The 27026-nt window shown below is 42.5% G+C and overlaps 1 protein-coding gene across 1 annotated transcript; it reads left to right on the top strand.

Moving 5' to 3' along the window:
• Window positions 1-821: 821 nt before the first annotated feature.
• Window positions 822-22300, top strand: LOC101168846 (neuronal acetylcholine receptor subunit beta-2-like). Its single transcript, XM_020706106.2, has 8 exons — window positions 822-1296; window positions 7172-7317; window positions 11301-11345; window positions 12744-12853; window positions 12933-13459; window positions 15955-16445; window positions 18477-18622; window positions 18724-22300. Exons 1-8 carry the CDS (start codon window positions 1251-1253, stop codon window positions 18737-18739), a joined length of 1527 nt encoding a protein of 508 aa, XP_020561765.1. The 5' UTR covers window positions 822-1250; the 3' UTR covers window positions 18740-22300.
• The last annotated feature ends 4726 nt before the right edge of the window (window positions 22301-27026 follow it).

Below are 27026 nucleotides of genomic sequence, written 5' to 3'. Positions count from 1 at the left end.
GACCCCCACTTCCATTATAGCAGATTGAAATCTCCACTGGGCCGTGTAAGGGAGTAATGTGTTACTTATATGGCTCGGCCTGCGATGGATTTATGCACGCGCGTCAGTGATGGCAGCACTAAATCATCCGTTTCTCCTGTGAAATGAGTATTCCTGTTTTAGGAGGAATGGCTGTGCAGGGATCTACATTGGTTTGCATGTCAGCTGTTGAAAAAAAAGGTTGAATCTTGAAACTGAGGCTGGTTTGATTCATGCATGAGCTGCACTGGATGGCTGCAAGCCTCTCACTGTGGTGTGCACGCTCTTATGATGTCATACTGAGTGAGCTGGATTCACAATATGCACATAAATAATAAAGCAGTTCCAAAACAGATGATGAGTGTTTAGGAACAATAATGTTAATGTTAATCGTTCTGGAGACATCCTCCCTCCACAGTCTTTTATAAATGTTGGTTTGCAAAGAAAATCAAAAGCTTCTTAACCTGAATGGGTTTCTATAACTAATCATTTCAGCCCTGATAATAAACAGTTTTTTTTCCAGCCAGGTGTGATGAAGGATGACTGTTGTTTTCCCTGCGAAGTTTCCAGGTAAAGACCTGCTTTTCACTCCAGCTTCTTTTAAATGTTTCTTTAAAGCCTCTTAAAGCACAAAACTCTTGTTGTAGAAATTCGTTCATGAAGGATTTTCATCTCTAAAGATTAGACAATAAAAAAAATAGATTCAATCAGAAATGAAACAAGAGTCTGGATGAGACTGTTTAACCCTTTAAACTTTTAGTCCAAACACACGGGGAACTGCGTGCCTGTCGCGCGCACGCAGCACGCGCGCTGGAAAGAGAGGAGCAAACTTAACGCTGCTGAGCGCTCCAGGCTCCGGACAGCTTGAGCTCAGACCGTCATCCATCCGGACCCCGTCAGGACTTTTGGATCGAGAGAGGGACCGCTTGAACAGCAGTCAGCTTTTTCTTTTCTTCTCTTTGTTGTTTTTGATTGAAAAGCGCGGCGGCGGCAGCGTTTAAACCGACAACTCTCCGTTTTCTTCAGTAAATCGTCATCGTCACAATCCGCCTTTCTCTAAACGTTTTCTCATTTGTTGCACAGCTTGAGATTTCGGAAAGTGGACCATATACTCGGAGACACAAGGAAAAAAAAGCTTCATTCTTCAGCTGCGACTGCAACGTTTCTGTCATCAGATCGCCCTTTTTCTCCCGTCACTTTCAGGATTATTTTACAAAAGAGGGGAAGAGGAAATGAAATCCAACGCTGCATTTCTGATGTGCTTTCTCTCTTTAACAAGTGAGTTCTTCTTCTTCTGCTCATGAAACAGGCTCAGACACGTCATAAAAAAAACATGGTTCCGTCCAGGTCCAGCTGCTTCAGACACGATGGTGGACTCTGTCCATGGTCCTGAAGACAACAAAAAGAACCAGAAATCCTGTTTACAGTTGAGATATGTGTGTGTGCGCGCGCTTGTGCGTCCCAACCCAAGTCAAATACAACTGATTTGAAAAGGGTCTGATTCAAGTTTTGTGGAGGGATCAATTGCTTACAAAAAGGTTAAGGAGTTTTCATATTCTTTTGTGTTATTATTACTCTAGATTTAAACAAAAATGATCAAGCTGGCATTATTTTCAGCATTTATATTTGGTTATTTGACTTGTGTTGTATAACTTTTGCAACAAAAATGAATTCTTTCGATCAGAAGTTTATGAACATACATTTTTTTAATTGTTTAGAGTCATGTTTGAAATTTTGGCCTCAAAAACCGTTAATGTAGAGAGCAACGATTTCCTGTTAATGATTTTCAGTTTCCTTGGGGTTCTGGATGGTGCTCTTCATGGCAGAAACACAAAGGAATGATGCTGGAGGTGGGAAGGTGATTTAGATGAGGCTGGCCTTTTTGTCATTATTGCTTTCAGTTCACCCAAAGCATGCTGGGTGGTGGAAGTTGTTTCGTTAACCTGATGTTTTCTTGTGGTCTGAGGTGAGACCACAGGGATCTGCCAACAGGAGGTCAAATGTCTTTGTTGATGGGAAATGTTTCTTGAGCAGGAGGTTGTGGACGAGGTTGAAACCTCCAGCTGCTGAGTGGTTGGAACAGATCCGCTGAGCTTTTCCTTCTGCAGCCACACTCTGGAGCATTTCAGACCTGCGTCTTTTGGCACATTGCAGAACTTCCTGTTGGTCTGTCTGTCATTGTATCATAATACTGCGAAGGGGGTCCAAGGGCAGGGATGCCAGCATAGCTTAATCAGTTTGTTAGTTCATTTTAGTATTTTCCTATTGAAATCTTTGTATTCATGATCCTTTTGAGTTCGTGTTTTACTTCGAAGCCCATCGAGACGACTGTTGTTGTGATTTTGGGCTATACAAATAAAATTGAATTGAATTGAAGTGAATAATGAACAGGAGGTCTTTCATATCAACGGAAAACCTGAGCTGGAACCCAACCTGGGGAGGGCCCAGGTTAAAAAAAAAGCTCTTCCATTTTGTTTAAACATCTTTTTCTTCTTAATTACTTCTAATAACAGTTTTTTTTTGTTTGGGTTTCATAGAACTTTGATCATTGCAACACGCTAAAGTGGGATGTGATGTAAAATTGAACTACTGAGAGAAAAGGTGAGCAGAAAAACACTAACAGGCAGACCATGTGTGCTGCTTTTATGAAAGTCATTGTGGCTACAAGCAGATGGACCTGTGAATAATTTACACCGAGCTATTTTATAGCTATAAAAGTCCCATCTCCTGTCTTTTAAGGAACATACTTGAATGGCTCTTTGGGCTAAAAATAGAGTCTGATCTCAGGACAAAGGCTTAGAGATTTTAGTTTTCTTTATTTTCATTTTAAAAACGTTAATTTATTAAATAACTTTTGTAGCAAAAGTCATCTGTAGGCACAAAAGAGGTAAAAGAAATCTGTAACTCTGTCTTCTCGGATTATTGCAGTTGAGTCCATTGCAATTTCATCTGTTTTTATTGAACATTAAGCATATGCAGTCAGAAAAGCATCAGACTGCATTGAAAGTGTGTCACATTTCATCACAAAGGAGATTTTAATGTTGTTCATCAAACTTGATCATGTTCCAGGTGCACGCCAGCAATCACGTCAAAATCAGCAGAACTGTGACAAACATCTGCTAAAGCAGAGCGCAGACGCACCGCTGAGCTTTCTCCTGCAGCATCCGTCCAAGCTCAGGGACCCTGGAGTCCTTATCCTAAATGACTTGAAAGATTTATGCCCCCACTGATGCTCACACCCCCCTTCACTGTGTTCAGCCATTTCTCTGGTAGAGGTTGGGTTTCTTGGAAGGCCTGAAAGGCTTTATTTGACTTTGTGTCATGTAACAATGTTTGACAATACAGTACTGAGCCACAGAGCACCCAAAAGCATAACTCTCAAAGTATAACACATCAGGAGCTCTAAGTAAAGCTATTCAATCAGGAACCTAGACTATATGCTGATGATTCCTGCATTTGATTAAACCAACTGTTTAAACTACAAAACCAATGGGATTCCTCTTCCTTTGTGTTTGCAGTGTTAGCTTCAGGATGCTCATGCGGTTGGTGTTCGTAGTTCCCTTATGGACCTCATACTCTACGGCAAACCGTTGTTGTTCTGACCTCCAGCCTCAGGTGTTCCTCCACAAACATGGGTGCAGTGCAGACTTGAAATTCTTGTTTGTGACTCGGATTTCAGTTGCCCTTTTGTCAACCCGGGAGGTTCAACCTAAACTTGCAAAGAAAAAAGGTCCGATAGATAATTGTGCAGAGCCAGTAAAAGAGGAAATCTGAACCTTTATGGCCACATCGTGAACAAAGAGAAGGCAACAGGCGGTACATTTTAAAGTGGTACGCTACAGATGAAGTGAATGCCACAACATGCACCAACCGAGCGCCATTTGTATTGAACTCCCAAACCGGGAGGCCATCAACAACTAACTAGTGGTGCTGCCTCAGAGCAAAGAAGACACTGAAGACCTCAGTCATCCCAACAATGGACTTTTTTAATGGAAATGTTTGGGTTCCCCGAAGGCAAACAAAGAGCCGATGCAAAAACAGACTCTGAAGAAAGTAAAGAGACTCTTGTTTTATGGAAAATGTATCTTATTTTCCATCTTTCAAGAAAACTGATCTTATCAAAACAGCTTTTTTATATCTAATAAATCTGAGTTTAACAATACATTTTAGACCTACAGTGAGGAAAATACGTATTTGAACACCTGAGGAAATCTAAGTCAATATTTGGTAAAGTAGCGTTTGTTTGCGATTCCACGGGTCAAAGGTTTCCTGTAGTTTTATACCAGGTTTGCACACACTGCAGGAGCGATGTTGGCTCACTCCTCCAAACAGATCTTCTCCAGATAAGTCAGGTTTCTGGGATATTGCTGAGAAACATGGAGTTGAAGCTCCCTCCAAAGAGTTTCTATTGGGTTGAGGTCTGGAGACTGGCTAGGCCACTCCAGAACCGTGATATGCTTTTTACTGAGCCACTCCTTGGTTCTCCAGGCTGTGTGCTTCGGGTCATTGTCAAGTTGGAAGACCCCGCCACCACCCATCTTTAATGCTCCAAGTGAGGGAAGGCGGCCCTGGTCATCCACTCCTCAACACAGTGGAGTCGTCCTGTCCCATGTGCAGAAAAACACCCCCATAGCATGATGTTATCACCCCCATGCCTTACAGTAGGGATGATGTTCTTGGGATAGTGCTCATCACTCAAGGCCAATAAGGTCTATTTACTCTCTATTTACTCTCATCCGATCAAATGACTTTCACCCATGGATCATTCAAATTGTCATTGGGTAACTTTAGCCGGGTCTGGGCATGTGCTGGTTTAACCCTTGTGCTATCTTAGAGGACCCCCCCCTTACATTGACGTGTTCTCCCTACCATGACAAAGGTGGATAAAGGTGGAAAGATTTCATGTAATCCATGGACACCAGTGAGGATCACAAATCATTGAAGAAAAAAGGTTCAGAGCACTGTCTAGTGGGTCTAGATGACCCAACTCCCAATGTCAAAGTGCCTAGGATAGCACAAGGGTTGAAAAGGGGAACCTGCCATGCATGATTTCAAACCATGGCGTCTTAATTGATTACCAACAGTGACCTTGGAAACGGTGGTCCTAGCTCTTTTCAGGTCATTGAACAGCTCCTTCAGTGTAGTTCTGGGCTGACCTTTTTTAGGATCATTGAGACCCCACGACATGAAATTTTGCAGGGAGCCCCAGTCTGAGGGAGAATGAAAGTCATGTTTAGCTTTTCAAATCAAATCAAACTTCATTTATATAGCACTTTTACAACAATTGTCACTCAAAGTGCTTTGCACAAAATACAATCAAATTTTAAAAATCAAAATGACACGCCAAACAATGCAGACCCCCCCCCCCCCCCCCCCCCCCCCCCCCCCCATTATCTTAGCATTCTCTAAGAGTTGCTCCAAAAGTAGATCTATCTTCACCAAGCTGGTTGGCAATTACCCTTTGGCCCTTTAAAGCCTTGTGGAGGTCTGCAGTCTGGTGCCTTTGGACAGCTCTTTGGTCTTAGCCACGTTAGTAGTTGAAGTCCTACTGATTGTATGTTGTGGACAGATGTCTAAATGCAGTTAACCACCTCAAGCAGGTGCTACTAATTTAGGATAGGTGGATTGGAGGGGTGTACTATTTAAAGGTAGACCAACAGGCCTTTGAGGGTCAGAATTCTAGACAGGGGTTCAAATACTTTTTTGCATCAGAAGGATTCAAGTAAATTATTTAAAAAGTCCTTCAATGTGATTTCTAGATTTTTTTAAATGTTGTCTTCCACATGTGGACATTCACCTAAGATGTAAATGTCAGACCCTTTCATGATTTCTAAGTTGTAGCACTTCCAAAATCACACAATGCTCAAATACTTATTGGCTACACTGTATTTCTAAGGTTTAATTTTGCATTGTGAGGCGGAGCTTCTTCATGCAGGCCCTTTGGGCCCCCAACCGGAACCCTGGTCCCCGTCATCCTGGCCTCACCCCTGCACACCGCATGCCGTTCCACCATAGCAGTTTCTGATCTCTACACCATCTCTGCACAGTGAAGTCACTTTGTACGCTTCCAACATTGATTTGATTTTGATTTGATTTGAAATGGTTTATTTCAAGCAATCAAATAGAAATAATACACAAAAACAATATAATCATCAGTTATACATTCATACGGTAACTAATCAAACTTAGGATAATTAGACATAATTAATAAATATTGCTTGAAAGGGAGTGGAAGGAAGCGAACTTATATAATCCCACCCCGTTATACTATAACCATTTTATTACATGATTTATCAATATCCGGTACCTAGGTTTTATCAGACAGAATTAATAATCATAAGGTATCAATAATACATTCTGCAGCACTTGGATACTTTACACTTTGGGACAAACTGTCATTGCTGTACATAGTATATATACAATATATATAGTAAGCTGCATAGTTAAATATTTTGTTTATATGTACTTATTATTTACTTTTGCAGAAAAACTTGGAGGTTTATGTAGGGAAACCAGAAGCAGAGGTTGAAGGGTCACCTTTTTTTTTAACTTACATGGAAGAACGATGTCCTATGGGCAGAGCAGCAGTTAAACCGTTATGCAGACATGAGTTATTTCATTTACTCTGTTCAGACAGAATCACTGACTTTCAGTCTGACCTGCACGGTTGAAATAGTTGGTTAACTCTGAATAAAGAGCATCTGTGCTCTCTGACGGCTCACTGCGTGTAATCTCACAGAAACAGACGGTCCGTGCGGCGCAGAGCGGGATGCCATCCAAATCTGAAACGCTCCGCTGCCGTTGTCACATTTGTTTGACAGAGTTGGCACACTGACAGCAGAAACCAAAAGAGTGCATTTGAATCTTTTACTCCTATTAGTCCATCCCATCTCCATAATCAGTGGTTGAAGAGCTGCATAAACACAAAGCTGAAGGATCATCTCACAGGAAGCAGGAAAGAGGCCACCAAACGGACTCTGCAGAGCAGCCGCACGATGCAGCGACAATTCTGTTTGCAAGCACGGCTTTGTCCGTGAAGTTTGTGGTTCCTTACATCATTTCTTTTAATGCACGGCAGTGAAGTTACACTTAAACTTGATTGAATGCTCTCTTTACCCTTTGGCACGAACAATCTCACGCGTTTTGTCTGCAGGCAGCCAAGCGGAGAATGCAGAGGAGCGTCTGGTGAACTACCTGCTGGGCCCAGAGCGCTACAACAAACTGATCAGACCAGCTGTTAATAAGAGCCAACAGGTCACCATCTCCATACAGGTGTCGCTGTCGCAGCTCATCAGCGTGGTGAGTATACGACCAACGTGGATGTCGCCGTGCGTCCAGATCATCTGCTGTGAAAGGCCTTTCTATTGTGTTAACTAATGTCACAGTTGTGTAACATAAAAGTAAACGAAGAGCCAAAAAGCCAATTTACTGAACAAGTCCAAACAGCTGGGACAGTCCCTGGCAACCTGGCAGCCACAGGAGATTAAGAAGGTGGATGCAAAGTGTCTACCTGTGCACAGTTGTCGGTCACGTGACTCATTGAATTTGAATAAAATGTTTCCATTGCAGTTTTGTGAAATACGGCAATCTCAATATGCCTCAAAAACCACCTGTACCAACCGGAAAGACTTTTTGCGATAAATGCGAGTTTTCCCCAAATTAAAGTGTTTCCGTTAAGCAAAGTTACTTTTGCAAATCCAATTTTCATGGCCAACGGACATGCAGCTAATGTCTCTTGGCTGGCCTTGGAATGCTTTGGGAAGTCGAGGAAAGTCTGGGAATCATTGCATGGACTGCTGCCCCCGCGATCCGGTACCGCATGAGCAGAAGAAGATGGATGGATGGGAGTGGGGGGTGTAGACGCCTGAAATCACACCATTAAACCTTAAACAGCTGCTCTTTGCCTCCGCTGCTCCAAATCCTTCATTCTGGTGTCTTTCTGGTCAGAAGTGAACCCCCTCTTGTGTTTGCATCATTGTCCTTTTTGTCTTTTTGTCAGCAGCGTCTTCTTCACTGAACTACTGCCTTGAATATACTTCTTTCCATGTTGTTCTGGTTATTTTAGTACGTCCTGTTGGAGTTCTTGTGTTATTGGTTTGATTTTGGGGAGTTATTTTCTTTCTTGCCGGTGCTGAGGTGCTAGAACAGGCTTTATTTTTTAGCAGAATAGATCTCTGCTCATCCTAGAAACAACATCTCAAACCTTTAGTTGCTTCAGAACTCACCCACTTGCTAGCTGTAGGACAGTGACCCCCAACCTTTTCCAGGCCATGGACTGGTCTGAACAGGACCGAAGTTTGCGTTCAATAATTTTAAGCGTCTGGTTTCTGGAAAAAAAAGGATTTTTTCAAATTAAATGCAAATACAAGACATTTAGTTTCAAAAAATTGGAAAAACATTGAGCTTTTTAATTTCGTTTTTTACAGATGACAAAGATTCAATGAAACTAAGTCGTTGATTTGCTTCTGATATGTAAATAATTAAATAAAAGCAAAATTACATTTTTTTAATAGAATACCAAAATAACACTGAGACCTCAACCCAGTCTCAGATCATCTTTCGGACTAAAAAAATTCATCATTTCTAGTTTTTACATAAACCCTGATTCATTGTGTTTTCTAAACACAAAGGAACATTTTCTGTGCTCACGTTTCTTGTCAGATGCCTCCCTAACTCAATCTTGCTGTAGGAAAATATTGACTCTTTCCTCCCCAAGTAAACTTTCAAAATACGATTTATTGTTTGGTTTTTATTAGCTTTTAAGCGCTGAGCTACTAACTTAGCGGTCCAAGTAGCTGCTGAAAGTCACGTGACACATCAATACAGTCATATGAGGTGAACAGAATCCCGTAGTTTTCCAAAGTAAAACTTCCTTCAGAACCAGAAAATAAACCAAACAGAAACAATCGAAGTTAGTAGATGCTTTTGTCTGCAGCCCGGTACCGGTACCGGCCCGGGGATTTGGGACCACCGGTGTAAAGGATCAGAGGGCGGGAACACATCGCACCCATTTTGAAAATCTCTGCATTTGCTTCCTGTGTGATTCAGAATTGATCGTTTGTTCCTAAACGTTTTCATGGCCATCGTGTTTATCTGGTAGGATTTTACAGAGTGAGCCTTTGCTGACCTTGAAGTTCTACTTGTTATTTACAGTTATTCCTAAAATCAGTTCCAGATTCCAGCTCAGACAAGGAAACAAAGATGCTCATGGATCCATTTATCTAGCAGATGCATCAGAGGAGGGCAGTTAAGAGCAACCCACCATGTTTTCTATGTCATAAGGACGCTCTTTATCAGAAGACATTTTTTTGTCTGCTCCTAATTCACAACAATTATAATAAAGAAATACCCAGAAATAAATTTTGGGCCTAATTTTCTTCATTTATGTCCTCCATTATTAGAAAAATGCCAAAAGAACTTGTTAAAAAGACAATTCTCACTGGAGTGGGTCTCAAAGCAAAAATTCAGAAATATATGTATTAGAATTTTTGGATCATTATTTGTGTATTCATTTTTTTGTTTTTATGTGTTTTTTTATGACAATGTTTTTTTTATTAGATCATTTATGTTTATGTTATACGTTTTCAAGTTTTTGATACTTTGTTTTGATTTTAACTCCAGTGTTTCCCTCATGGGCACACTCTACATCAGGCACGTCCAAAGTGCGTCCCGTGACACAAATGCGGCCTGATTTCAAATTTCTGCCGCAGGTTTCTGTTTAAAAAAAACAAAAACAAACAATAAGCAGTCCCCAACGCTTTGTAAAAACTGAGTGTGATTGATTGTGATGGCCGTAGTTCCACGATAAGCTGTCATAAGCCTGTGGCACCACTGTGACACTTTCTAGAATGTTACTAAGGACATCTTTTGGTGTGGACAGATCCCCATCATTTACTTACTTCAGCATCAGGCCAGAATTCCCTTTTTTGTTACTATTTTACGTTGACTTTGTAGTTTCTGATGTGATTGTTGGGGGTTGGGGGCTTTCCATGCATTTTTTTTTTACATTTTTATGTAAATTTCTTTAGTTTAGTCTTTAGTCTTTAGTTTTCTACTGTTTCTCTTTCTTAATTCTAGTATCTTCCGCCATTTTTTGGAGTTTAACTCCTTCAACAATTTTTCTGTTATTCAAACGTTCAGCTCTTTCAGCTTTTTCCAGCTATGACTTTTAGTCCTTCAGATCACAAGGTCGCCAGTTTGAAACCCAGTTGCTGGTATTTTATACAAACCTATATTTTTTGTTGTGTTGTTTTCACTTTATTTATGATAAACTTTTAACATTTCTTTCTGTTTTTTTTCTTTTTTTTTTACAATTATTACCCTTTAAGTTTCATTTTCATTCGGCAATACAGCATTCAGCCCGGCATGTTCTTCTGGAAATGCGGCTCCTTCTAGTTTGAAAGTTATCACTATTCTGTGAAGACCTTTGTGCTGTAAATTTATGAAAACTGCTTCATGAATAAAGTTTGTCGTGTTTTTCTTGATCACGTTCTTAAGCGTCTTCTCAACGTTCACAGCCAAAGACTGTGTTTTTCTGTGGAACATGGATCAAATGTCTTTTGACCTCAGAGTCCCATCATGATCTTTGAATCAATCGGATGTGTTTTAGGTATACACAGGAGTCTTTGCATCCACTTCACTTTATCTCGCAACTTCCGGGAAGATCCGTCTGTTCATGTGTGGAGGCGGTACTCTGGTTTTGGTTCATTTCTTCTTTTCATTCTGTTTTTGCTCTTTTTTTTTACCTTCTTGTGTTTCTGATCGAGGCAAAGCCCTTGGCATGAAAAAGGATTATGATGACACGCGTGTACTCAGATGTAGGCGTGTTGGTCTTTTGACAAACACTGGGATTTGGTTCATTTGAACTTATTTGAATTTTAAAATCTTATAGATCATAAAGATGTCTCACTTGAATCTTCCAGTTCCTGCAAGATTGTTTTCCCAGTTGAAAAATGTATGCGCTTTTGAGCGAAAATGTGACCCCCGCCACATCTGTGAAAAGTCACCAAAATGTGCACACACCAAAGACCAGGCGAAACCCCCACCCCCCACCCCCCACATTCATGACACATCTGTGAAAATTTCACGAAGAAACTACAATGTTTTTCACTTTTTCCACGTATATTCACGTATGACCGATTTAAATCCATGCAGTATGTGATACATGTATGTAGTGGCTGTGTGACACGGCCTTAGCGTTCTCATGGAGACTGACTCCAGTCAAGATGAGAAGACAATTGCTGACTAAAAACATTGAATGTTTCTGTGCTGTTTTCTTTCAGAATGAAAGAGAACAGATCATGACCACCAACCTGTGGCTCTTTCAGGTAAAGTTTTTTTTCTTTTCATTTCTCTGTTCAGACTGTGGTGTGTTTTTGATTTAACCCTTTAACACCTGAGATTTTGCCCGCGACACTGAAATAACAGTGTTCCCTCTGTATATCGAGGTTCATCTCTCTCAGACTCGCTGCTTTACAAATTTATTTCGGTGCAATTTTGCATCCTTACTTTTTTTTACAGTGCAATGTGCTCTGTGTCCTGATTGGCTGTTGACCTTGATTGGCAGTCTCCTCTGTGCTGTTTCTCCTGTACAGAACACGCTCAGTTTGCCAAATTTACATACATCTTTGATCGTGATCAGATCTTTGTTTTCATTCTATGATCCTGGATTTATTTTTCTAGGAAGGTTTGAACTTTAAGAATTGAAACAAGAAAGAAAAGTGTGAAAATTGAGTATGTAGCAAGGAGCCTGAAAAGATCTGTAACCATACTTTGCAGATTTCTCTTAGAGCAGAGTTATTTTTAGGACAGAACCCCTGCAATAAGCAAAGAAACACTGTAACACACACTCTTTGACATACCATAACTCTAGAACTGTAGTGGTTATCAGCTTTAATCAGCTGATTCTGAAGTAGAATTTAGCATATCAGCAACACTTTACGTTAGTAACGGCAAAAACGGCCGTTTTATTTTTCCCGTTTCGGCGACAGATTTTGCTTGATTTACATGAATTGTTTAAATGGTTGAAAAGTGACAATAATTCCCAGAGAATCAACATTGGAGCGGAAGGCCGTGTCACTTTGACATGCATATTGCATGGATTCAAATTGGTCATACTTGAATAAACGTGGAAAAAGTAAGAAAGGTTATTTGTATGTCAAATTTTCACAAATGTATCATGAATGAACCACGTTATAAAACCACAGAAGAAGTACGAATAAACCACGCAAAGAACATGTAAACCAATGTAGAACACGAAGCATGTGTGATGATTGCACTGTTTTCTGCATCTCACTAGTGATTCATGCTTCAATTTTGAATTTTAACATGATATGTGGTACATGCATGAAAGGCCTGCTAGACATACGTGGGAAACCACAATTAAGCTTATGTAAAATGCCAAAATCAAACATAATTGCATAAGATTTATGTGATAATTTCTTCTAAACTACGTTAAATACTCGTAAACTGTAGAATTCTCAACGAACTAGCTCAAAACCGAACTCACAAAAAGACCCGCCGGCCAAAATCCTCAGCAAACATCTGCTCACATAGACGATTGCAAGATACCCTTTTATTATTACGTATATCACGCATGAATCACGAAAGACCCAACATTTCATGCATGGAAAAGGCACAAAATGTACGAAGTGGCTGTTTGACATGATCTCAAAGCTCCAATGTCAAAGGGTCACGGTCATGCTTTTGGTGCTTTCTATCTGCAGGAGTGGAATGACTACAGGCTGAGGTGGGACCCAGACAAATATGAGGGCATCAAGAAACTGCGAATACCTTCCAAACTCATCTGGCTTCCTGACATTGTGCTCTACAACAAGTGAGAGATCAGAAGTTACCTAAGTCCATCGCTCTCTCTGATGTTTTCAGATTCCTCACCAGACCTGTGTCTCTTCCAGTGCTGATGGTGTCTATGAGGTTTCCTTCTACTGCAACGCTGTGGTCTCCAACACAGGCGACATCTTCTGGCTGCCTCCAGCTATCTACAAGTCAGCCTGCGCCATCGAGGTGCAGAACTTCCCTTTTGACCAGCAGAACTGCACCCTGAAGTTCCGCTCCTGGACCTACGACCACACGGAGGTGGACCTGATGCTCACCAGTGACTTTGCCAGCCGGGACGATTTCACACCAAGTGGAGAGTGGGACATCGTCTCGCTTCCAGGACGCAAAAACGAGGACCCCAACGACATCACCTACCTTGACATCACATATGACTTTGTCATAAGGAGGAAGCCTCTGTTTTACACCATCAACCTCATCATCCCATGTGTGCTCATCACCTCACTGGCTATCCTGGTGTTCTACTTGCCTTCAGACTGCAGGCAGAAAATGACGCTATGCATCTCGGTGCTGCTCGCTCTCACTGTGTTCCTGCTGCTGATCTCCAAAATAGTCCCACCCACATCCCTCGCAGTGCCCCTCATAGGTTTGTCAAGAGTTTTTCATGTTTACTGTTCCTGGGAAAACCGCGGGGGAATCCTCCTCTTTAATGGCTAATCTGTTAATGCATGCTTGGAGACAGAGGGTCTCAGTTTACTGCAGAACTTCTCCCTCAGTCTTTCTCTGTGTCTTTATCATCCCTCTAACTGCTGATTTAGTTATTTATAACTAGAAACAACCAACAACACTGAGGATGAGACATGTGCCATGGTACCAAAATGTGGAATTGACCTAAAAGGAGTAAACGAGGGATAAGCTGTTTATAGGAACTTTGGTGGCTTTACCAAAGTATTCTTCATCACACCCAGTTATCAGAATGAAAATAATAGACAAACAACAACAACAAAAAAGAGCTAAAAATAAAGTACTACAATAATCAAGAAAATGAACATAGATGCATAGATGAATGGAACAAAAACAAACAAATGGAACAAAAACAAACAAATGGAACAAACCAATAAATGCTTCTTACATGTTTTTTTTCCTAATAGCTAATATTCTGCCCTGTCTGTGACATTGACTGTAAATGAGAACTGGACTGAGTGATCCCTCCCGCCTTGAGTTTCAAACAGGAAGTACCCACTGGTTCCAAAGAGCTGAAATCCCTCAGACTTGTATTGAGAAATAAACAGCCATTACTCAGTCATTCTATTGGTCATAGCAGAGTGACAAATTCCCTATTGGTGAGATGGATGGGTCGGTTGTTGGTGAGGGGTTTTTGGGGGCTCTGTCTATAGTTATTGTAGGGTTTGATATTGTTGTGTTGGGCCTCCTGCCTTTTCTATTACACTCAAGAATGCAATAGAAATTTTCATTTTTATGTTCCATTCTCTTTCCTTTTAATTTTGTTTCTAAGGTTCTTTCATATTCTCATCCTATTCAACTTCTTATAGAACTCTTAAAACATTAGTAAATATAAGTCTTGAACTTTGAAGGTAGTTTCAACAATTGGAAAAAATGGCAGTAACACAAATAACTGTATAGGTAAGGTTTATTTGTGACATAAGTGGTCTCTGCAGATTATTTTACAGCTAAATGTACAAACCTAAAGCTGCAGGATTCACAGTGAAGATACAGTAATGCATGGGCAGCAGCAACTGTCAGCTGCTGTCCATCGTCTGACAGTTGTAGGAAACAAAGGGCTGACTCCTTCAATCTGAAAACCTGCAGAAAAAAGCAGTTCTTCTGCCGGACTGCATGACTCAAGTTTGTGCATCAGCACCAGCAAATTTCTGGCTCCTTCTTGTTAACCATGGTGATGGACAGACTGACAGATGAGGTTAGACAGAAATTCTGTGGATCATGATGTTTGCAGATGACATTGTGATCTGTAGTGAGAGCAGGGAGCAGGTGGAGGATCATCTAATGAGGTGGAGGTTTGCTCTTGGAATGAAAGTCAACTAGAGCAGTGTTTCCAAACCCTGGTCCTCAGGGAACTCTGTCCTGCTTTTTTTCAATCCAACCCTGCTCAAACAAACCTACCTTTGATGACCGTCACTTTCAGGCTTCTCCAGAGCCTGATAATGAGCTGAATCAGGTGTGCATAAGCAGGGCAACATGTAAAATGCACAGGACAGTATTCCTTAATTACCAAGGTTGGGAAATGCTGAACTAGAGTAAGACAGATAAGCTGTGTAAATAAAAGTAACTCAAGAGGAATGGGTTGAGTACTTTAAGTTCTTGTTCTTAGGGGTCAAGTCCAGAACAACAGAGGTGGGAGGTGAAGAGGCGTGTGCAAATAGGTTAAAACAGGTGGAGGAAGGTCTTAGGTGTGATGTGTGATCAAAGAACGTCAGCAAGAATGAAAAGAAAGGTTGGAAGACTGTGGTGAAAGCAGCAATGTTGTTGGATTACAGACTGAGATTGGAGCTGGAGGGAGTAGAGAGGAAGTTGTTGAGGTTCTTTTGGGGAGTGACTAGGATGGATTAGGAATGAATCCATCAGAGGGTCAGATCATGGTAGATGTTCTGGTGATAAATGCAGGGAAACAGTTAGAGATGATTTGGACACATTGAAAGGAGGAAGAGTGATGATGTCAGTGAAGGGGTGTTGAGGTTGGAGATACCAGGAAAGAAGAAGACCAAAGATGAGGTTCATGGTTGTAGAGAATAAGGACATAGGGAGCAGCCAAGAGGCAAAGAAGTTGGGGTGGGTGGAGTAAACTTTGGATGGCATGCCCCTCCCACTCAGTTTTGCCTTGTAGAATCCAATACGTGATGCAAGAATATTTGTCCAGTTGCTTATTGCAGAAACACAAACAAAGAATTGAGCAATTTTGTTGCAGGTCAAAATTTAGATTCCAAACTTATGAACAAGGGTCATGGTTTTAAAATTGTTTATTTGTCCACTTCCCTGTCCCCTTCTGGTTTCAAACCTGTATGGGAACCATGTCTTTATAAAACTCAAGTGTAAAGAAGGCAGCCTCCAATCCTACATGATTTTCGCTCATGTTTTTTCTTCCTCTTCCTCAATGTTTTCCAGGTAAATACCTGATGTTCACCATGGTGTTAGTCACATTTTCCATAGTCTGCACAGTTTGTGTCCTCAATGTGCACCATCGCTCCCCGTCCACCCACTTCATGCCTGAGTGGGCCAAACGCATCTTCTTGGTCCGTCTTCCGACCTTTCTCCTCATGAGGCGTCCAGGCTCCTCCAGTGCTCGCCGCAAACCCCGGCAGAAATCCGGTGGAAAGAATCCAAAAGGCAAAAACAATTTCCAGAGCATTGCAGGCAACTGGCAATGCTCCAAAAACAGACTGAGTGGAATTCCGATGGACAGTGACTCCTTCTACGTGAATGAGGACTTGGCACACAGGTGTTGCTGGAAGGTGGGGGACGTCCCAGATGGAGGAGGAGGGCTTTCAGACTTCCGGAGGTCTTGCGCTGATCAGCGGGATGCAGATCTGGACGAGGCGATGGAGGGAGTGAGATACATCGCTGACCACATGAAGACAGAAGATGATGATGAAGGGGTGAGCAGACACTCTCTAGAGAGATTTGCTGAACGTGTTGAACGTGTTAACGTTTGAGTGGATTGATGAGATACATGTTGTTTTGAAAGATTAGAGAAAAAGAAACCAACATTTTCAGTTGTCAGATTTTTCAAAGCTTTAAGCCTTACGGGTTGATACTCCTAACAACTCACCCGGGAAGCCTTCCAGGAGGCATCCCAAACCAGATGCCTGAGCCTCCTCAACTGGCTCCTCTGGATAGCCAGCAGTAAGTTGGACCTGTCCCCAGTGAATGTAGTCTCTGGCAGGGCTGCCCTTATCACCGGTCCTGTTTAATGGACAGAATTTCAAGGCGCAGCCAGGGGCTCGAGGGGGTCTGGTTTGGGGACCACAAGATTTTCTCATTGCTCTTCGCAGATGTTGTTTGTCCTGTTGGCTTCAACGAGCCACAGGACTTTCAGCGTGCATTGAGGTGGTTTGCAGTCAAGTGTGAAGTGGCTGGGATGAGGGTCAGCACCGCTAAATCTGAGGCCATGGTTCTCGACCGGAGAAAGGTAGTTTGCCCTCTTTGGGTGGGTGAAGTGCTCCTGCCCTAGTTGGAGGAGTTAAAGTATCTATGGGTCTTGTTCACAAGTGAGGGATGATCGAACCGCAAGATCTATAGGCGAATTGGTGCAGCGACCTATATTATGCGGTCATTGTACCAAAGCTCTCAATTTATCAGTCGATCATCGTTCCAATGTGCACACTTCTTGCACGCAGACTGACATTTATACTTTGGGAACTTAGACAATCAGAGCTTAGTTTGTATGGGTCTCTTAAGGGCATCCTACAGGAACTTATGTACTGTATCACTTGCAAAACTATTGCACTCACTAGACCAGGAGTCTCCAACCTGTACCTCTCAAAGAGCCATTTGGATCCGTTTCTCACAGAAATGAAAGCACAGGGAGCCGCAACACTTGGTGTGTTAGAAGTAAGGATATCTATTTAATTATTTATTTTAATAATTATTTTTGTTTTTATTCTTTATGAGCGTTAGTTTGTTGCGGGTCTGGAATCATAAGCGGTGAGTCTAAGCCCCGCCCCCGCCTCTCTACCTGTTTGTTGTTTCCCCCCGCGTGCAACCCCCTCCTCTAGGGTGTTCTACACAGACAGCGCAGCATATGGTCATCGTAGCAGCAAGGTAACAGGACAGTAGGGGCCCCTTCAAGAGAATTCAAATAATCTTACGTGGAAATTGGTGGTTTTAGTCTCGGGGATAAAAGTGTTTTTTGGGGGCGTTCACGTGTCCCCCAGAAAAAATTTCCATCCATAACAGACTGGTCGGCGTTCACAGCTGCAGACACGCCCCTTCCGCACGTTCACGCTGCTCTCTTCCTCCTGCCCACTCGCTCTACCTGACGGTGTTAAAGGCACCACGGCAAACTTAGGACATGATAGTTATTTTACAAAAACACAGAGAGCCGCAGCACAGGGAGGAAAGACTCGCATGTGGCTCCGGAGCCGCTCCGACCCCTGCACTAGGCAGCGCACACACACACAACACCAACCTCAAACTTGTTGACTTTTTCTTTCAAACTTTCATAAAGCTTAGTTATTTTTCAACATGCACATTTTCCAGCTGTAACTCCTCCAGATTTTTCATCAAGTAATCTTGATAAAAATAATCTTTGACTCATTCCGGTTTGTCTAAAAAGGTTTTACAACCACAATTGATGAGAAACTTCACCTGAAAGCTAAAAAATACTGCTTTCAAAAGACGAAATGAGTCAAGCTGTGGTAGGGCAATCGACCTCTGATCAGAAGATGCATATGTGTCGAAGTGTCCTTGGGCAAGACACTGAACCCCACCTTGCCTCTGGTGGAAGGTTGGCACCCGTGTTTGGCAGCAGAGCCGCCATCAGTGTGCGTAAATGCGTGAATGGGACTGTGGATGCAAAGCACCTTGGGTGTTTGAGGAAGGTAGAAAAGTGCTATACAAGTATTTACCATTAGCTAATAAAAACATCTCTTTCACTGCGATGATCTGAGGCTGTGGTCTGATTGCAGATTATCCAGGATTGGAAGTACGTTGGCATGGTGATCGACCGTCTTTTCCTGTGGATTTTCATCCTGGTGTGCGTGGTGGGAACTCTGGGACTCTTCATGCAGCCGCTCTTCCAAAGCTACAACACACCCGCTGCTGACGACACAGAGTGAGGCTTCGGATGCAGAGCATTGACACAACTGAATATCTGTTGTTTGGTTTCAACAAAAAGTTCCATGTTCTTTGTGTTTGTCTTTGTGTTTTTTTCAGATACAGTGACTTTTAGGAATTCAGTTACACAACAGAAGGAAGGGTGTGATGGATGAGTAGCCGGGGGGTCAGATATGAGATGATCTGAAGAGCCAGGACAGCTTAAATGTCTTTGAATTTGTGGGTTATAAGTAAGGATGGAGTTTGCTCGATGGTTTCTCATCTCTGTGGTCGATTAAAGAACTCCACTCATGAAGAACCAGAGATGAATTTCAAATGTGAAATTCTAAGCAGCTTTTTTTCAGGAGGATGTGTTAAACTTCAGATCATTTGTTGTTGGACTCTTCCTGACCTTTGGCCTGATGACTGTGCACCGCGGCAGCGCTCCGGTCTCCTCACACCGCTGCTTCAGAGGCATCAGCAGTCACAAAAAAGACATTTAAAAAAATTCTTTTGACACTGAATTTACACACTTTTCTTTAGAGCTTTGTGTCTTTGCTCCACCATCTCTGAAGCTGCACTGAAACACTTTGTCATTTAAAAAAACAACCTTTATTATGATTTTATCAGTCTGCACTTTGAATTTGTCTGCTCAGTTTTTGTTATTCAGTTTTTCTTGCTGCATCACATCCACACAAACCCAAAGGGGAAAAGAAAAGTCTAAACCAAACGCAGACAGCGGAATTCTTTGTGCTATGCAAACAGACATGTACACATTTGAACTCTTTGGAAGGAGAACATGAATCTTTTCTTCTGCACCTCGTTTTTGCCTTTGACAACTGCCTTAAGCTGTTTTTGTCCTCCACAAAACCCCATTTCACAAGAAAACAAAGATTTCTTCAGCTGTGCTCCCCTGCATCATGCTGAATACAACAGTACCGTTCCAAAAATTTCTCGTTTCAAAATCTTGTGACCGTATTTTACAGACTATAAATCCCACTGGAGTTGCACAGGATATCAAGTCAAGTTAAACTTCATTTACATATAGAGCTTCTCATGCATTGCGCAGCTTGAAGCGCTTATTAGCATAAAGCGTGTATTCAGACTGGAAAAGTCCATTGGTCCACACCGAGTTTGCTTAATTTGGTCCGAATGTAGTCCAGAACCTTGTGTTTAGTCTGTATTCAGACTGCCTTCAAGAGAACTTTGCTGTTTCAAACTAAAGCTTGTCAGCAAAACCATGTGACTAAAGATCTCTTCATTCATTGGCCAGGAATTATGAGGGCGGGGCAAAGCAACTAAAGGCAGAAGTTATGGAAGTCCTGCGCTTTGCAATCCTTGTCAGGATAGTTCGCTAATTCAAACTATATTATGCTGATCAATTGTGAACGCCTGTATTAACTACGGCTGGATTTATTAAATTGATTCATCAACCTGTATTGATCCAAGCTTAATAAATGAACAATCGATCCATAAAAGTAGAGATCCATCTTTTATGCCTCTCCTTTCCTGGTGTCCTAACGCATAACAGCAGTAAAGCTAAAGTGCGCTAGCTTGATGCTAACGTATAAAATAATTTCCTATAGGACGGCTAATGCTAACGCTCGCTCGGTCGACCTAAACGTCCATTTCTGACTAAATGAACAGCTTTATAAACTCCCAAGCAGGAATTTTCCTAACTCTTTTAAGGAAACATTTCTTTTTAAAGTATAGCTTCTCCTTTTGAGAAATAGTGTAACACTGTATGGCGTTAACAAACTCATCGGTTTATTATTTCACGAATAAAGTTTACAGTATGTGAATTCTACCAGACTAATATGAATACATTAAAAACAAATATAGATTATTTTTGTATGTCTAAACAAATATGTCTAAATGTATGAACCTTGTAAATTCAAAATGGAATCAAATCAAATCAATCCAGGCTCTTGTGAATTTAATCAAATCTATTCTGGAAATAATAATAAAAACATAACATTCTGGTATCAACATCGGGTTCAACACTTTTACTTGTTGGTACGGCATAGGCAAGCTGCAGGGCGGTTACTGGAAAGACGACGGCTAAGAAGGGACTGATAAAGTGTTTATGACTTATATATATTGTCGGGCAAACAGAGAAAAGTGATGTGTTTCATCCAAAAAGTTGTTTTAACGAACCTGCATTCATCCTACCACATTTCAATAAGTTGCTGTGTCTCTTTGTTGTGGTGTTATAGCATTGTTTTAAGAGAAATCTCTTAAGGAACTACAAGGTAGCCTTTAGGGTGATGTTGCAGCAGTAAAACAGCTGAAAACACACAATTTGTGAGCAGAAGAGAATGATTCAAACGGCAGACGTTAGCATCAATATTTGGGTTTCTTCAGTGTTTTGTGATGTTTGTGTTGGACACTGCAGTAACCGCAGTAAAAGTAATAAAAGGACACATGCTGTTGTTCCGAAGAGACTGTAAATTAAGATGCTGCTAAACCATCTATTGCTCATCTGAACAATGCATTCATTAAAATCCCTCATTGTCAAAGCGTTCCCACAGGTCTATTAATTATGTTTATGTAGTTTTAAGGCAAAATCAACAACCCTGTGTTGTTCTCTATAGGACATAGTTTCTGCAGAGCGGCAGGAGTTCATTAAAAATTGAATTTGGGCAGCATTTGGCATTTTTTGGCTGACCCTGATTCACAACAACGTGAATAAAGTAATATTCCAAAATGCAACTTTAAGCTTAATTTTCTTGCTCCATCGTCAGAAAAATGCCACAAAAAGATGTTACAATCGCCAACAACACCATGTTTATCTGAGTGGGTCTTCAACGTTCGAAGTGAAACTTCAGGAGCTACTATATGTGGGCAGCTGTCGCTGCAGGAGCAGGGACAGCAAGCTGCTCCTATGGAGACAAACAGCCATGTCCTCAGTTTGGTCTACTAAAGAATTTCTCTCTGATCGACAAATCTCCTCTAAAGGAGACACATCCATAATGTACATCCTCTCAGCACAAACGGACACACTTTCCTGAGTTCTTATGTGTCTGACTTTGTTCACGAAACAGAACAAATTTTATATTGCTGAGGAAACATCCACCTGGCCAAGTTAGTCATGATCCGCCTTTTTTTAGGGGTTTCTGAGATATTTCAAAGTAAATTTTTGATGCAAATGTCTTATTGGCTTTTTTCGCTACAAAAACTGAGTCATAAAGTAAAAAGACCCTTATTTGAAGAAAAATGGTTGTTCTGACACCTCGGGCAGATTTCTTTTTGCTCATCTGAGAAAATCTGCCAGTGGGGTCAGGAGTTTTGACTTACTTCCAAAAAGCTTCTTGTTTGGTCTTTAGGTCTTCCAAAATAAGACTTTAGAAAAAGAAGAACTCCACAATAACGATGTTTCTAGATGCTCACAGAACAAAAACAGAACAGATCCTCAAATGTTTCGTCACCTGGTTTCCTTTGTCTTTGGTTTGGAAAATCGGAACAGGAAGTAGTCTGAGCTCCAGGAGCTGAAGTTCATTTAAAGAATATACAAGGAATTCTGTCTGTTATTGTAGGTTTGACATTTTTTTATTGGATATATGATTGGTTTTGCCTTGTTTGACACTTTATCAATATTTCTGATTTGTTTTACGTGTTGTTTCATCTATTATCTTTATGTGTGGATTTATAAGCAATGCTGAAATATAAAATAAAGGCACACTTTTTATTCAGAGAATGAATCAAGTCAATGAAATTTCTGCTTGTTGATGTTCCACAGGAATCCGCCTCAGAACCTTTAGTGTTTATAAAACAGCAGCGGCACTCGAAGGAGGCACGGTGAGGAAATAGCTGAAACGGAAATGGTTTCTTAACAGTTTTTTTCCAGCCTTGCATTCGTCTCAGGTCTGCTGCTCTGCTCCATGCCTGCCGTTGACAGCAGCTTTGGTTTGATTCCCAGCACAGTGTCAGGGAGAGCTGGAAAGCTCTGCGCCCATCAGCAGGAGCGACGCCTGCTCCTTAGAGAGAGGAGGAACAGATGCTCAGACTTCATGCCAGTATGTTCCTCCTGGTGCACAACAGCACTGAAAGGATGGAGGCAGGCTCTAGAAGAGGGAATTGATACCACTGACTACCCCAAAGCTCATTAGAGCAGGAGAAAGAATTCAGGACGATGTTTCTTCCCACTGAAATCTTTGGATATTCCCAGCAGTCACCGAGGGGGTTGAATGCGACACAGAGGAGGATTTGCACCTCCACCTCTGCAAACATGAGCCGCTGTTCACTCAGGGGGGGGATTTGCTTCTTCTTCAGTCTAAAAACAACAAAAAGTATCTTAAGACAAAGAGATGAAGAGACTAACCAGCAGATTACAGTCTCTTTCAATGAGGATGCGGCTCTGGTGGTAGAAAGGACAATCAGAAGTTATTATTGCACTGCTTTAAAAAAAAAACTGTGCCGCTGCTGGAGGTTTGCTGCTTTGTGTGCCTCTTAGTGAGAATTGAGGGACTCCAAATCCCATAAGATTGCTTACAAGGGATCTGAACTCCTGGCTCTGAAGAAAAGTAATGGAATGAGGCACGACATTCCCAAAGAGTTGAGAAGGAGACACAGAGGAAGCAGAGCTGGCGTGAAGCTGAAAGCAAAGCCCCTCGCCAAAAAGAACCACAGCCGGAGATACAAGCCACCAGTTCCCTCTGTGATTATGGGCAATGGAAACGCCTGACCAGAAAGGCAGATGAAGTTTCTGCGTTGGTTGAGAGTCAAAGAAACTACAGAGGGCTGCTTATTTATGCTGACAGAGACTTGGCCAACAGCTAACACACCTGACATCAATGTGGCGCTACCAGGCTTCTCGTTGTAAAGTAGGTGGCCCCAAATTGTACATAAACAATAAGTGGTGTAACCCTGCCGTGAAAAGACTATATGCTGCAGAGACTGAGAGCTTTTGGCCGTTAGCATCCGTCCGTATTACCTACCTCTGGAGTTTGTCCTGGTTGTCTGTGTTTACATCCCAGAGTGCACATGGAAACGGCGGTTGAGGCCGTGGTTAACACAGTGGCACGTGGCACCCAGAGGCCCTTGTGGTCATCTCAGGGGACTTTAATCATGTCACCCTGGATCCCACGCTATCAACAATGCATCGATATGTATCCAGTCCCACTGGTTGTTATAGTGCTATCGATTTGTTCTTTGTCAACATCAAAGATGCGTATCAAGCCACGCCTCTTCCCCCTTTCTGCAAATCAGACCATGTCTTGGTTTCCTCACAGCTCACATGCACACCCCAATGAAGAGGCAACCTGCGACAACACATGAGGAGGAGGAGGAGGAGCTTAGGGACTGTTTTGGAGGCGTGCTGCTGGACCACTATGGAGAGGACATTGAGGGAGCAACTCAGTGCAGAACAGATTACATGAACCTCTGCATGGACGTTGTTGTACCCACAAAGAAAGTGCACTGTTTTGTTAATAACAAACCCTGGATCACCAAAGGGGTAAAGAGGGTTCTTAATTAAATGAAGAGAGCATTGAACAAAAAGGATCAAGAGGAGCTGAGAAAGGTGAAGACAGAAGCAAAAAACTGTTTAAGAAAAGAAAGAGAGAAAGGGTTGAGGGGAAACTGAAAGAAAACAACATCAAGGAAGTGTGGTCAGCGACGGAAACAACCACAGGGTGCAAGAAAGAGACTGGTGTGGTTATGGGAATGACCGGAGTACCTATTTTAATAGGTTTAATGTTACACCTGGACCAAACCCCCACTGATCCTTCTCCACTGCCAGATGATGATGGTCCAGTTGCTCAGGCTCCTCCTTCTTCATTCCTTAATCACATTATCTCTCCTCCCACCTCCTCTGCATGTGATCCGGCTGCAAAATATGCATTCTCCCCCTCAGCTCCCCATCACATCACGTAACATCAGGTGAAAAAAAGGAACTGCAGAGACTTTGGATCAGGAAAACACCAGCTATACATCCAAGACTGCTTAAAACATGTGCAAATGAGCTTGGGGGTCTACTCCAGCATCTTCTTAATCTGAAGGCCCGTACACACCGGGACGAATATTCGCCAGGCTGTATTCGCCAGCGTTTTTCGCCACGTTTTTTGTGTTCACACCCAGGCGATTTTCGCTGACGATGAGCCGAGTGAACATGCAATTTCATTCCCTGACATTAGATGGCGCTTAATGTAAACAGAAATACTTCTGCACACAAGGTGGCGCTGCGCAACTTTACGATTCTTAAAGTCACTTTTCACTCAGAAGAAGAGAGCAAGTACTTACGCGCTTGTCAGAATAATACAAAGAAAACATGAATATTTCAAGCACCAGTAGCTCCAACTGCTGCTTGGTTCGGGGATATTTTAGAATGTCCGTCATTATTTCTTCGCGGCAGTGTAGACGCTACTTGGCGTCTATCTTCTTCGCTGGTATGTGTGCTCAGCAAGGCAGTTTTGTGTTTGAGCGCCCCAAAGTTGTGTTTTACTTTAACTTCAGAAGCTCCAGACACGTGTGCAAAAGCGCCATTCTCATTGGTCGAATAGATTTCGATGCGACGCGTCGAAAACAAAAAAACGAACCCGAGGCGTTTTTTTTTTTTGACGCTTTGGCGCGTGGCGTTTTTTCGCGTCGGTGTGCACACTCTCATTGGTGCCCTTTGTTTAGTCACGAGGCGTTAAACGTCGGCGAAAATCGCCGGCGAAATTCGTCCCGGTGTGAACGGGCCTTGAGCCTGCATTTGGGACATGCTCCCCCTTTATGGAAGACGTCCTGCATAATCTCAGTCCCTAAGGTGAAGAAACCCAAGGGCACTGACGACTACCGGCCTGTAGCACTGACCTTGCATATAATGAAGACCTTTGAGAGGTTGGTGCTGCAGCAGCTGAAGCCACAGGTGGAGGAGGACCAGGATCCACTGCATGTCGCCTACAGGGAGATTGTGGGGGTCTATTTGCCACATCGCACTCTCTTATACTTTGATGACGGATGTTGTGCTGTGAGGGTGCTCTTCTGTGACTTCTCATGTGTCTTTAATACTGTGCAACCTCGTCTGCTGCAGGAGAAGCTCATCCGGACGGCTGTGGAGCCGCTCTTGGTGTTCTGGATTGGGGACGTCTTAACCAACAGGCTGCATTATGTCTGCTTGCGGGGAGCCACATCCAGTACCCTCAGCTGTAGTGAACTGTTCACGCTGCACACGTCTAACACCTCAGTCTGCCATGTGCAGACGTTTTCAGATGGTGCAGCCGCTGCATGAAAGGGGGAGAGGAGGGGGAGTACAGGCGGCTTGTGGAGGACTGGAGCAGGAAGAATCAGCTGCAGCTGACCGTCCAGAACACCAAAAGAAAGGACAGAGACCTGTTTGTCAGCAGCAGGCGACGAAAAACTAAAAGGGTCGCTATGGAGATAAACCAACAGTAAAGCCTGAAAAAAGAAAAAAAAAAAAAAAGGTGTTGTACCGGTGCAGCTCGGATCTGTGTGAAAGAGGCAGAGGGGGAGAGTGAGGGGTCAGAAGCAGCCGTTCACATAGTGAGGGCTGGTAAAAACTCAAACTCAAACTTGATTTATTTGTATAGCCCCTTTTATTTCAGTTAAAAACACAAAGCACTTTACATTAAAAGCAAATAAAAGAGCCATAAAATAGGAAAATTAGTTAAAACAGAAAACACACGCAATTGGTACCCCTCCCTCACCAGATTCCTCCCCCGTCCACCCAGCTCTCCCAATAACCCTGAACAAAAACGAAGAACTGCAGCTTAAAGAAACATTCTAACTCGATTCTGCTGTGAGGAAACGATTTCATGGGGATCCATTCATGCCAAGGCCCAGCCCGACCACGGGGTCATTACCACAGCGCCCGCCCAACATAGAGCAGCCTAGGGCCCCCAAAAGATATTAGACCACAGAGCGGGACACAAGCTGGCCCAATGAGAACGAAAAGGGGGTTATGGGAGGGCGGTGGGGGCGGGTTGTTCTCACTGGCCACACTGCTTGTGGGTTTAATTAGTCATGATGTACATTTTCTTTTATGAAAATCAATTACTATTGACATCAAACTTAGCAAACTCCATTGACGTGAAGAATAATCGAAGACAAAAGGAGCTCCCTGGGGCGTCTCTGGTCGAGTCTGGTGCTGTGTGTTCACAGATGTCTGCGTCACGCTGGAAATAATAAAAAAGATCTTCTCCCAGGGCTCTCTTGTAAATAAGCACGGCTTGTCAGGCCCGCCGCAGTCATCCAGAGGACACGTCCCGCTCTGTCTACCAGCACGAGTGCCTGGGGAGGGGGCACCGCCGCTCCCTGCAGTCCAAGCCTAAACACATGCCAGATTCCATCTTCACAAACTTTCCTCCTCTGGTTTCCTCTGCCCCCTCCCCTGCTTCTCCCGCACTCGCTCTGCTGTTTTGATTCTTATGTAAATTGTGTGTGGAGGAACGGGAACTAAAAATACACCAGTGGTAAACCCA

This window comes from Oryzias latipes, chromosome 1, assembly GCF_002234675.1.
Source record: "Oryzias latipes chromosome 1, ASM223467v1".
Lineage (NCBI taxonomy): Eukaryota > Metazoa > Chordata > Actinopteri > Beloniformes > Adrianichthyidae > Oryzias > Oryzias latipes.
This window is presented reverse-complemented; position numbering and strand designations above follow the sequence as displayed.

Bases quoted from the DNA above. Each gene is read 5' to 3' on its own strand.
- LOC101168846 (XM_020706106.2), top strand. From the start codon at position 1,251: ATGAAATCCAACGCTGCATTTCTGATGTGCTTTCTCTCTTTAACAA. The intron at 1,297-7,171 runs GTGAGTTCTTCT...TTTTGTCTGCAG, and splicing joins GTGCTTTCTCTCTTTAACAA to GCAGCCAAGCGGAGAATGCA. The intron at 11,346-12,743 runs GTAAAGTTTTTT...TTCTATCTGCAG, and splicing joins CCAACCTGTGGCTCTTTCAG to GAGTGGAATGACTACAGGCT.